The sequence below is a fragment of the Apis laboriosa genome, unplaced genomic scaffold, assembly GCF_014066325.1.
Source record: "Apis laboriosa isolate Shangri-la unplaced genomic scaffold, ASM1406632v1 scaffold149_cov153, whole genome shotgun sequence".
Lineage (NCBI taxonomy): Eukaryota > Metazoa > Arthropoda > Insecta > Hymenoptera > Apidae > Apis > Apis laboriosa.
The window spans coordinates 59,970-72,451 of NW_025221797.1; the positions used below are offsets into that span (position 1 = coordinate 59,970).

At 28.9% G+C, this 12,482-nt stretch overlaps 1 protein-coding gene across 6 annotated transcripts in view; it reads left to right on the forward strand.

The window, feature by feature from the left end:
- Positions 1 to 12,093, forward strand: part of LOC122710524 — a 69,903-nt gene extending 57,810 nt beyond the window's left edge. For 4 of the 6 annotated variants that reach the window (XR_006345946.1, XR_006345943.1, XR_006345944.1 and 1 more), the window contains 3 exons: positions 4,699 to 4,829; positions 8,406 to 8,597; positions 10,290 to 12,093. Coding sequence is in view for 2 of the 6 variants with exons in the window: in XM_043928429.1 (XP_043784364.1) it covers positions 4,699 to 4,829; positions 8,406 to 8,516 (242 nt within the window). In the remaining 4 variants the exon portion in view is untranslated. Of the gene's footprint in view, positions 1 to 4,698; positions 4,830 to 8,405; positions 8,964 to 10,289 lie in introns of those variants that run through there. The other 2 variants (XM_043928429.1, XM_043928428.1) reach the window with 2 other exon arrangements.
- Positions 12,094 to 12,482: the final 389 nt, after the last annotated feature.

The window sequence follows — 12,482 nt, forward strand, 5'->3', positions numbered from 1 at the left end:
TCTCCACGCAAAGAAGGAACGTTTCTTCTTCTTGCTTAGTCTGGACGAAATCTCAGACGATTTAATTAAATGCGTTTCCGGGATAGGGTTCGCCGCAATGGTGTATAATCTAGGGATCGTTGGCCCACGAATTAGATTATTCGATGAATCCCCCTCCGAGTGAACGCTCCACTGATTCTTCCTGGAAACCGCTGAATCCCCTAGCGAGAGTATGCTCCCTTACAACGTTGTTTTTCCCTTGGATCGCGGGCTTTTCGGATTAATGAATATCGAGCAGATATGTAGACGTTTCAGGTAACGTTTTCCGCGTGAATGGATAGGAGAAATGGGGCAACAAATTGGGATGCTGTCGAGCGAGCTATGTTGATTGGAATAATTAGGAGGGCGGTTTGAATGAGGGAGCAAGTGTTTGAGTGATTCGCGTGTAGGAATAGATGAGTGTTTCGATAGGTGTATACGCGTTGAGCTTCTTTTGATTCCATTTTGGTAAGTATTTTTCGTCTTTAACGTTATACGTAGAATTTCTTTTTTTTTTTTATTTTTTAGATCTTTTAGACGAGGAATGATTTATACAAAGTTTGAACGATGATGATGATGATGACGATGAAGTGAAAGATTATTTAGATGAAAAACTTGGATGAAAGAGATTTTATATTCTGCGAGGTTGATTAATTTCATAGAATTTATTTAAAATTATCTTTCTAATTTTTTAATCCGTGTTATTTATTTATTATTTAATAATAATGATATTTGATATTTCATTTTATTTATTTCAAAATTATTCATGCTTTACAAAGCAAAAGATATGGAAAACAAATATTTTTCTATCAAACACAATATTTGATAACTATTATTCTATCCTTCTCTCCCCAAACTCTTTTCAATCAGTTGTTCTAAATAAATTTGGAACGATACGTAGTGTACTTCAATCAAAATTATGTCACCATCGTTTATCATCATTGTCGCGTTTTTAATTAGCGAAGTGTAATTAATAAAACCGAGTCGTCGAATTACACGATTAATAATTTTCAAACATTTCGCGTCGACAAAACTCTCTCGTTTGCTCTCTATCCGTGCCAGTTGTAATTTCACCCTTCATTTAACTTTTTCCCTTCTTTCCATTTTTCCTTCGTTGAAATGAAAATGTTTTTGCGTTAAAACGGCGTACTTCGCAACGTTGGTAATTAAAAATGGAATTGACTGGGTTTAAAGGGAGAAACGGGATTAAATTGCCGCTTAATCTACATTACTCACAATGATCTGAAAGATGTTTAAAAAAATCTATGTAAAATCGTATGCAAAAGATCATCTTTTTGTTTTTCACGTCAACGTTAACGAGCTTCGAATTTAATTTAATGCATGCGAGCGGACATAATCGTATTTTGTCTTATTAACTGGAAATTAATATCATTTCGAGGCAAACAAGACGTGGAACGTGATCGTTTAATTGCTCAATATAGACTAACGTTCGTATTGTGCTTGTTTTTATTAAAACAAATTAAATTGATTGAATTGAAATTATTGCCACGATGTCGTGTGTAAATTATGTATTACGTGTAAATATTCGATGAATGAATTTGATTAATCTTTAAAAATTTATTTAATTATGAATTTATGAAACATTATAATATTTACGTTAAGTTGTTAAAACAATAATTACTTCTTCGTTTTTAATCTTCAAATAAATTATCGATTGAAATAAAATTAGAACAATAATTATAGATATATTAAAACAATAATTATAATGATTCGAATAATTGATCGTATATCAAACTATTTTTATTTTTATTAAACAAACTAAATTTATTATTAAATAAAGATAATATTTTTTTGATTTTCGAGATTATTTTCTAAGATTTATTTCAATAAAAATACTTCATATAACATGATTTTTCTCTATAAAAATAATTTCGTTTAAAATATAAATACGATCAATTTTCTCAATCATTGCAGACATTTTTCTTTTTTAATTGTTAATTAACTGCGAATGAAAAAAGAATTGTAGAGATAATAATCATTTTTTCACGTTTTATTTGTCAATCAGCTGCAGATGAAAAAAGAATTCAATTACAGAAACGATAATTGTTTATCTATTTTTCATTTATTTCTCGTTATTCATAGATTAAAAAAATTATAGCCATCATCTCTTTTGTGAAACGTTCCAAAAAGCTATTCGTTTCTTTAATCTTAATATTCAAATTTCTTCGCTATATCTATATGAAAAGCATCGTACATGGAATAAAAAAAAAAAAAAAACGATTTACTGTATAACGATGATCATGCAAGCAAACCGTTATTCTTTTCTTATCACGAAAAGGGAAGGTAAATAAAAAAGAATGAAATATAATAGTCTATCTAACCCGGAATGAAGTTGCTATAAATGCAAAAATCCATAGTTACGTGGAAGATATGCAACGAATATATTTTACTGCATGTGTTTTATATCACAAGGATTAGATTTTTGCGAAAGCACGCATATTTTATAACACCACCTAACTTCATGATTATGCGTGGATAAGAAAAAAACGAAAAATGAAGAAGTGGTTCATTTTCGAAAAAATTCAAGTATTGTAAAATTGTTTTTAAAAAGAAATTTTCTCGAGAATAATTGAACTCGAGAAACCACCTCTTTAGATTTCCATTTAGATTAGGCATTAGGATTTCTAATATTTTTTACATTTATTATTAATATTCCTGAAAATAATAACAGTAAGTCCATTAATGAAATAACAATGATACAAAATGGTAATTTCCTTAACAGATAATCTTTCATAATTTTTTCTAATTTCTTTAATCCATATCTTATTCCTTAAAACGTACGCTAATATATATTGTAAAAAAAAAAAAAGTAATACCTCGATTATTTTCCATATTTTTCGCTATATTATCGCAACTATCAGAATTCTTTGTCAGTGAATATTTTGTAAAAGTCATTGATCAACCATACCACACTTAAGCGTTAATAAGCTCTCTTATTCACCAATATCCGAATATCGAATCGATTAAATCTCTCGGTAACTAGACACATCTAATTCGCATCCAATCGTCATATTATCCATATAACGCAAGATTAATTCAGCGCATGACAACGTGAATTGCTATAATTCATGCAACATTAACGATTCTAACGTTTTCTAAAGCAATTAAACGCGTTAATATTACAGGTGATCTTTCCGCAAACTGTGCTTGTTTCCTCTCACCGTGCAACAGTTTATTCCGGTTTGGCGTAAATTGAACGTAAAATATAATTTGCGAAATATTTCGCATACCATTATACGCACGAATGTTCGCGTAATAGAATTATTTCATTTTTGCGTATTATACCTTTAGGGTGGATGATATAATGGTAATTCCAAGAGTCTTAGATTTTGATCAAAGAAATATCTAATTTTTCATTTATATATGTTTCATTCAGTAAAAATTTTTTTTTTATTAAAATATATAAATATATAAATATATAAATAAATATAAAAATATAAAAAAAATATATAAATAAATATAAAAATCTGTATAAATATTAGAAGAAATATTAGAAGAAATTTTGGAAAAGGGGATAAGAAGATGTTGCACGAAGAAAATTATTTTAGAATATATTTGGAATATAAATTAATCATAAATATATCAAACAGTAATGATCCAAATTTGAAAATCCTTAAGAAAAAGAGAGAGAAAGAAAAGCTACTTGAATACTTGAATATGGATGTTAAAATTCATAATTCCATCGTTACATTTTTTCAAAGATAAATACGATAAAATGATTCCCGCGCAAATGAACACATTCTAGGGAAAACGGAATTCTAGATTTCAAGTTTCATACATAAGATTTATTGGCTATCTCGTTAATTTTAACATGAACCTTGCTCCATGCATTTTCCATCTCGTTCAAATATCGAGGTTCCATCGTAATTCAACGAAACTCGCCAACTATCCTCAGAATAGGATGTAACGTTTTTCGATGTCCGAATAAATGGATTCGCGATGATCCACATTGCTCTCGAGATCTAATTTACCGGAACTAATTAAACGTAGCCTGATGAAGTTTCTTCCCCCTTGACGTTGCAAAGAGTTTTTAATCGTGGTCCATGATTTACGAAGGGGGATGCGTTGCGTTGAGATCGTTTATTTAGCGTGCAAAGGCAAAGAGAAGACGAGGATTTCAAAACACACGACGATTTCAACTTGCTGATTCGTAACGATCCCTTCCCTTTTTAATTAAGTAATCAACATGTGGAATAATAATGTAGGGATTAATATGTTGTGACTGAGTTGGATTTTAATATACATGATTTTCGGAGATAAAAATTAATATCAATTTTAAAATTGTAGAATGTGGTGCAGAGATGGCGCGACGATACAGATGCATATTTCTGTACATATATATATACGTATATTTATGTATTAAAAGAAAGAAACTTGTACGGATTCTAATAGAACGCAATCTTATAATGTAAAATTATAAGAAACTTTATCAAATTATACCCTCAATTTTGAATGAAATTTTCCTACGAAATTCCTGACTCTCTATACCGTACCTACATCCACTAGAATCGTAAAAGATAGGAGGGGGGTTGAATTTGAACTTATCCAAGGAGACACGTCGCTTATATCCTTTATATAATCCTTTATTCTCTATTCGAAACGAGCGGTTCGCTTCTAAGCGGAGGAAAGGTCTTTTGATTGGATTTTATCGCGTTTCAGGAGGGGAGGCGCCAAAAGTTAAAGACTGTCCGAACGACATAGAGGTCACGGGGAGAAATGGGACAGCGATTACGTGGACCGAGCCAATTTTCACGGACAACGTGAAGGTGACCCGGATTAGGAGCAACGAGGTCAGTGTTAATTATAAAGCACTTAATTTCTTAACGATGTTCGATCATACCGCGATATATCGTCGAATGTGTGTCACGTTCGTTATTAGGTTGATGCCTGTTGGAGAATATGTTATAGGTTCTACATAGACTTTGGACTTCTTCGTTTGTACTAATCATGAAGATTTATACGAGTATAGCTTCAGTATATTTCAATTATATAAGATGTTGATGAGACAGATTCGAAGGGTCGATTTTAGAGGCTAAAAGAAGCTGAAAAGTTGGTCATCCATTACTTATAAGGAATTAGAAGTTTTGTGTTAAAGGGAGATAGAATAAAACGCTTTTATTTCACTGGTGAATTTTTTTTTTTTTTTTTTATAGTGAAATAAATGAAAAAAAAGCTTCAAGCTGAAATTTATTACGTCAGGTTTGTATAACTTTTTATATTTGTTTTGGATTTTAAAATCTTATAATTAATATAGTTCGATAAATGATACTTGTTGATCATTAATTGCAAAGCTTTATTAGATAATTGTATTATTATTATATTTCTGTTTTATCATGAAATAATTCTAGCTTGTAATAATAATTAGATTTTACTTTGTTCGTTATGTTTAAAAATTGTACAACTCAACTGAAATGTTTTTCTTTCATGAGAAAAGATTTAATTTTAAAAATTTAACGATGTTTTTTTAATTTCATTCAAGATTAAAAATTTATATATTCACATGGATAATGAGTGTAATAAAAATGAATAAATTACAAAATTGGTTATAATATATTATATATATTTAAGTTTTTATAAAAAAAAATTCACACTGATAAATTCAGTGTATAATATATTCATAATTCAAATTTAATTTTATGCTTGTATTAAAAAAAAAATAATAAAAAATCTTTTAATTAAATTAAACGTCAAGATTAAAAAACTCAAAAACTTAAAGTTTCGAAATGATACACAGGATTGATCGTATATATGATAACAGATCATTTATCGATTTTTGAGTCTCTTTGTTTCATTTCATTTTACTTAATAATGGCGTGAAACATTTCTCTTGTTCGGCAATCGCATGAATCTCGATCAGTGTGAAATTCCATGCGATTTTTATTAATTTCATACGCATCGCAGCTTTATAGTCGATCCAATTGATAAAGCTTCATAGGAATTAATCAAAGAATTTGAGAATATTTCGTTGAATATTCCTGGAATCTTTCGAAGAGTACATTAATTAAAAAAAAAAAAAAAAAATATTCATATATGCTCATTTGCTTTGTTCGATTATCATTATCTATTTTGGATTTATCATGCTGTGTGACAAAAATAGAAGAAAGAAAAGAGGAAATTTATTTTTAATTATTTTAATAATATTTTTTTCTCTTTTTCATTTTTATTATCACAAATCTAAAAGATTTTTTCTTCATTATTATAAATCTTTGCCAAGATTATTTTTCATTTTTCTTTTTTAATATTTAAATAGAATGATAATATTCAAATTTAAACTGCAATCACTTAAATTAATCCTAAATTATTATTTCATTAATCGTTAAATGAAAAATCTAAAGTGTAAATCCAAATCAATGTAAAATTTTCAAATTGAAATCAATTCGGTATTTTATATAATTAATAAATATCTTATATAATGAATATTTATATGATATTCTTTACCAGTACAATTATTGCTAAAGAATTTTACTGTAGAATACGGTATCTTTGTACGTCAACGAATAAATTTAAGAAATTTCATTATAAGAGGAACATCATATATTCATCCTTTTCGTAATTTGCTTCAATATTTCATATCAATACTATTATTTTATATCGTGTGGTGAAATTTAATCTTGTACTGCATAAATTAATTTTTATTTCTTAATAGATATTTTTATTTACATATATGAATTTTAAAGATATTATCTGTTTTATATAAACAGGTTTTTTAGTACTAAACACGAAGGATATTCCTCATTTGCATAAATAATGCTAAAACTGAATACATAAAACTGAATTCAAAGTTATAAAGATAGTGGATTGAAACAAACAGGAAGTATCAATATTTAAAGATTAAATTACTTAATAAATAGTTCTCAAAAAAAAAAAAAAAAAAAAAAAATTAAAATTNTCTTCTTATCTCAAACAATTCTTATGATATAATTTATTCATAATTTAATGAATTTCGTATAACCATTTAACAAAAGAAAAAAGAAAAAAGAGAAAAAGTAGCAATGCAATTAATGTTGCAATAAAAAAAGACAGAATATTTATATTCTCGATTGAAGAATAACACAATAAATATTAAAAAAAAAACAAATCATTCTTACGATCATCGAATATATCGTATTCACAAAAATTTGTATCAAACGACAAAAGAGGAATGGAAAAATTTTGCGAGCTAGATATGATTCGATCATAACGATATCGACATGATTCATCTAACGAATGACAGTTTTCATTATCTATTAAATCGATGTGTCATAGTAATCGATGTCGATTTGACCTCGTGTGTCGGTTTAGAATAGCTCGCAGAGCAAACTGTAGAAAGTTTGACGAGAATTTAAACTGCGCTGTAGAAAGTTTGTGTGGAGAATCCATGTTTCTATGCAAATATCGTGTAACAATTTTGTTTTACAAACTAACTTGGTAATGGTAAATCGTGTTTTACGATTAAGTAACATTGTAGAGAGAATATGAAGCTGCCTCAATACCGGCCACCCTTTATTCTTTTTACACGCATTCTAAACCTTCTTCTGTGCTTCAAGGTGGATCCAATTGAATTAAACCGCAGCTGAAACACGAGCAAATGTGTGTATGTAAGGATAAAAGAGAATAAAAAAGAAAGTTATTTTTTTAAAAAATGAAATATTGCTATGCGAAAGTATTACAGAATAAGTTAATAAATAGAAATAGTTCTTATTTTTATAAATTTTTGGGAATTTTTATTTTAAGTTGTGATTACGAGTAAAATCTCAAAATTGTTGCAAATCTAAAAATCTTGAATTATTTTTTTAAACGCGTAAAAGTTTTTTCTTTTTCTATCATTTAATATTCATTTTATATTTTACACATTCCTTTTTATAAATATAATTTTCGTTTATAATATAATTTCTAATAAACTTTGAATCTCTGATTTATGAACGGTCACTGAGAATTCATTAATTCATAAGCAAGAACTACATGCACATGATTAAAACAACTTATTCAATTTGCAAACATAACTAATTCATTAGTCATTTTAAATTTATATAAAATTGTAGAATGTTAGAAAAATACATAATAAACGAAAACATGTTTTATTTTATACTTTTTTTAAAAATAAAATAAAATAATACAGAAATAGAATATTTTAAACTATTTCTATTTATTAATTATATCAAATACATTAGAAAACATAAAATATAAGATTCTAAGAAACATTTGGAGAAAATTAACAAGATATTATAAGAAAAGTATATCAATAAAATAAATGTTAAAAACAATATAAAGTTTACGAATTTAATTTAAAAAAAAATCGACAAGTAAGTTTCTCGTTTGTACAATATTAGACTCAACATGGTATTTATTATCTAATATTAACCACTTCATTTTTTTTTATGTTTCAGAGTCCTGGACGACGTTTCGACGTCGGTGGCCACAGAGTGGAGTACGAGGCGAGCGATGAAGCAGGTTGGTCGAGCAAGTGCGTGTTCACCGTGGTCCTTCGTCAGGAGTGAGGAGGAAATTCGTCGACGATCAGGTGAGCGCGAGAACAAGGAAGAAGGAAGAGGAACAACGGAGAGAAAGAAGGAATCCAGGTAAAAGGGGGGAAAGGGTAGTAGCAGGCTGGAAGAGCAACGATAAGGTAATATAAATGGAAATGCTCTGGACTCATGCGCGTCGTATTCTTCGCGTGCGTAATGGATTCCGTTTTATTCGAAAGGTTAAACGTGAATGAGACACGAATATGTCTTGTCGCGATATTCGTGATGCACACACGAGTGTACACGTGGAAATTTGTTCGTTTTAATGTTTGAAAAAGTGATTGGATATTATCCTATTTGGTGGGGTTAGAAGATGATTTAAATTTGGAAAAATGTTTGGGGGATTCTTTTCTTTTTATTGTTTATGAATTAGTTTGAAAAAAGAATCATAATTTTTCGTTTGGAATAATATTTAAAAAAACATACATTTACATGTGGAAATATATATGTAATTAGAAAGATGGTTGGAAAGTTTAAAAATTGCTTTTGGGATCTTTCTTTCAGGGGGATTGGAATTTTTATTATCTTATTAATTATTCCATTAAAATTTTCACATTTGGGATTTTTACAATGTTTTTGATTATCCAAAATGTGGATATAAATTTTTTTTTTGTGAAAATATTGTTAATATTTTACGTACTGATTTTCTTTTGTTCTTATTACAATAATCGTTATTATATTTCTCCTTCAATTATTTAATATAAAATACACGATTCAAAAAGTTTAATAGCTTTATAGAATCGTTATCGTACAATATCGACAGAGATGATCTCAAGAATAACGATTAATATCCTTGTTACTCAATTCTTTGATGATTATTGCCAATATCTGAATTCCCTAGCCTCCATAGTTTCGCAAACATTTATTTGTTAATGGCGTACCAACCATCTGAAATATTTTATAATCTCTATTACGCTCAAAGGTTCTTCATTTCAAACACTTGGGATATTATAGCGAAAAATATTATTCCAGTGGATATAATGTTATATTCGACCAGTATTTTCATCCTATTAAACTTTAGAAGTGGAGCACTTAAGAAATGAAAGATGAAGTCTGAATCATCCCATTCGTCAAAATGCAATTAAATTTTTATCCACGTCTACACATGTATATGTCGATGATTATGAAAGAGGTTTAAATAAAAAAAAAAAACTTCATCTGTTTATTTAAGTTATATCGAATTGATTTGCTCTATAAAATAGAATAGTATTATTTTTTAAAAGGTGGTTGAAAATTGAATAGCAAAATGTGACGTGGAAAGTATATTTTTTAATGATGACGATTGTAAAAATCGGAATATTTTAAAAAAAGTATACCGCTAGTCAGAGATATAGTTAGGTCTCCAAAATAACTTCGATACATTCTTAAATCATAAAATAAATATGGCATGAAAAATAATTTAATAAAATAATCATTTAATTAAATCAAAAGTAATCTAATAATAAAGTGGTTACATAACATCGTAATATAATCTGCAAATAAAAGAGGATAACAGCTAGCTATGACGAGTCAATATCTCATTTTAATTAGCGCCATATATATACAAACGCGTAACGTATTCGAAGTATTTCATTCGAGTAAAGTGTCTCGTCGATCTTCGCGGTTGACTTTTCAGAGCTTTCAACGATCCACAGGTTTTCCTATCGCACTCTCGCCTTTTCCTCCTCGCGGTTCTTTCACGTTTCTCATTATCGCGACTCACACATGATTCCAGCTTCAACCACATAGAATCTAAATAATTTATAGATCAATCCACGAGGGTCTCGATTTTCTCATTACCACGATCATGATCAACATGCCACCTAGGAGACCTAGAAATGTCGAGAAAATACATTCTCCGGCGCTACTTGTCACTTGGAGCGAAATTACGAGCCAGTTGTTGCGTGACCAGCGTGCACGATATGCCAAGGACAAAAGGGAAAAAGGAAGAGGAATGAAGGGCAATGGTCCATAGATCTATAGACGGTAAAAAAGTGGAAATCTATCGGGAATTCTGTGCAAATCTGAAATCCAGCGCGCGTTGGTGGAACAAGTTTCGATGATTACCAGATCTGGCTGAAATCTGGCATTGTAACGGATGCGGAGATTTAACGTTCGTTTCTTTTCACGGTACAACGATCGCGAATTTGTCGAACGAAACGAGATTCGATTCGGGTGGAACGAATTCGAATTGATCCTCTCTTCCTCCTTCCTCGTCGCACTGTCGTGTTAATCGTCGATCGTCGATTAAAATTTTACCGGGGTGAACAATGTCCGTGCCGGTTAAACGAAACTGGTCGCGATTAATTTCAAAATTGGACGCTTCGTCGAATGCATTTTCACGCGGCTTGCAGCTGACAGGCCGGAACAACGATAGTTTTAATCCTGTCCGGCAGAGGGTGTTAAAGGACGGCCCCTCGGCAATCGGCCACGAAATGAAACGGATTTATGGAAATTACAAAGTTTACGCTGTGTCAAAGCCCGTCGAGTCGAGTTATGAGTTCCATTGACCGAGAACCGCAATTAATGAAAATCTTTTAATTAGTCGTCGGTTATGTTTTATATTTCGTACAGAAATATTTTTGATCGTTGCGTTTTACAACTTATTTTTGCGGACACATCGTTTTGAATTTTCAACAGATTATATTTGCGTTTCAACTGCAGCTATATGGTTTATTTTTATCATGAGAATGTAATTTTCATTTGAATACCTCGTTCATTTAATAATAAGTCACGGATTTATTTGTATCTTTTTTTGTTGTCAAGTTACAAATGCAATTTTTAATTTTTTTGCACAATTGATTAAATATTTATTAGTGAATTTTGACAAACCACAAGTTGCCAGTGTTTTCTTGTATGATAGTAATAAAATGGATAATGTAAAATAGATAAAGTTCTTGCAAATTGTAAAATAGTTAATAGTCTTGATTCTAAAATTATGAAATTATAACAATTGTTTGTGCAAAAGATAGAAAACAAAGATAAAAGATTATAATCTACAACTTATCGCTTGTCTATTCACTAATAATAATTATTGATAAATTATAGCGTGAGATATTTTCCAAATATATCTACGTGTAATTTACATATGTGTTTCAATTATACTTTATACACAAATTTTAATTTTTTTAATTAGGTTTAAATGTTTGTTTTCATTTTTGAAAGAGCGAATCTTGAGTTTTTTAGGAGATAATTTTATTTGTTACCTCGCAAACACATTTTTACAGTATTTTCAAATTTAGCATTTTTTATTTATTTTTTATTTCCAAACGAAGTTTAACGTCAAAATTATAAATGCATAAGATAAATATAATCGCGATTTTTCGTTAGCTTCTTTGAATACGAACCGTCATGATTTTTGTCAAAAAATTCTCGTGGGGACTCGTATTTGCATTTCTATTTCTTTGTATGATTTTTTTTACTGGAACATCGTAGTAGTATTTTATCATATGTTATCACATAAATTACATGTTATATATTTTTTTATAGATTAATACCATATTTTAAATAGGTATTAATTGTTAAAAAAAAATTTAATCCTGTAGTAAATAATAATGGTCAATAAACACATAAAACTATGTGCTATATAATTAAAAATAAAAACAAAGATACAAATATAACAGTAATTTTTCTTTAAAATTATGAAATAATTATCTCTTATTTTTGATATATCTTATATATTTTCAATATTTATAAAAATATAGTTTTATGAAAAAATAAGATACATAGAGTTATGCTATTGGTTCTATATATAGTTATGATTTTTAGTTAAATAACATAATTTTTATTTACGTACCAATAGCATAAGAATGTCTTGTTAAAAATCGTACATTACCGTTCGTTTTAAAATTTATTATTATTTATTATTGTTAGTTGAATTATTTATTCTTTCTAATTAACTATGGGGGAGAGGGGGGTAAACATTGTATAAAGTATATTTAGATTATTAAAATTCTTCGA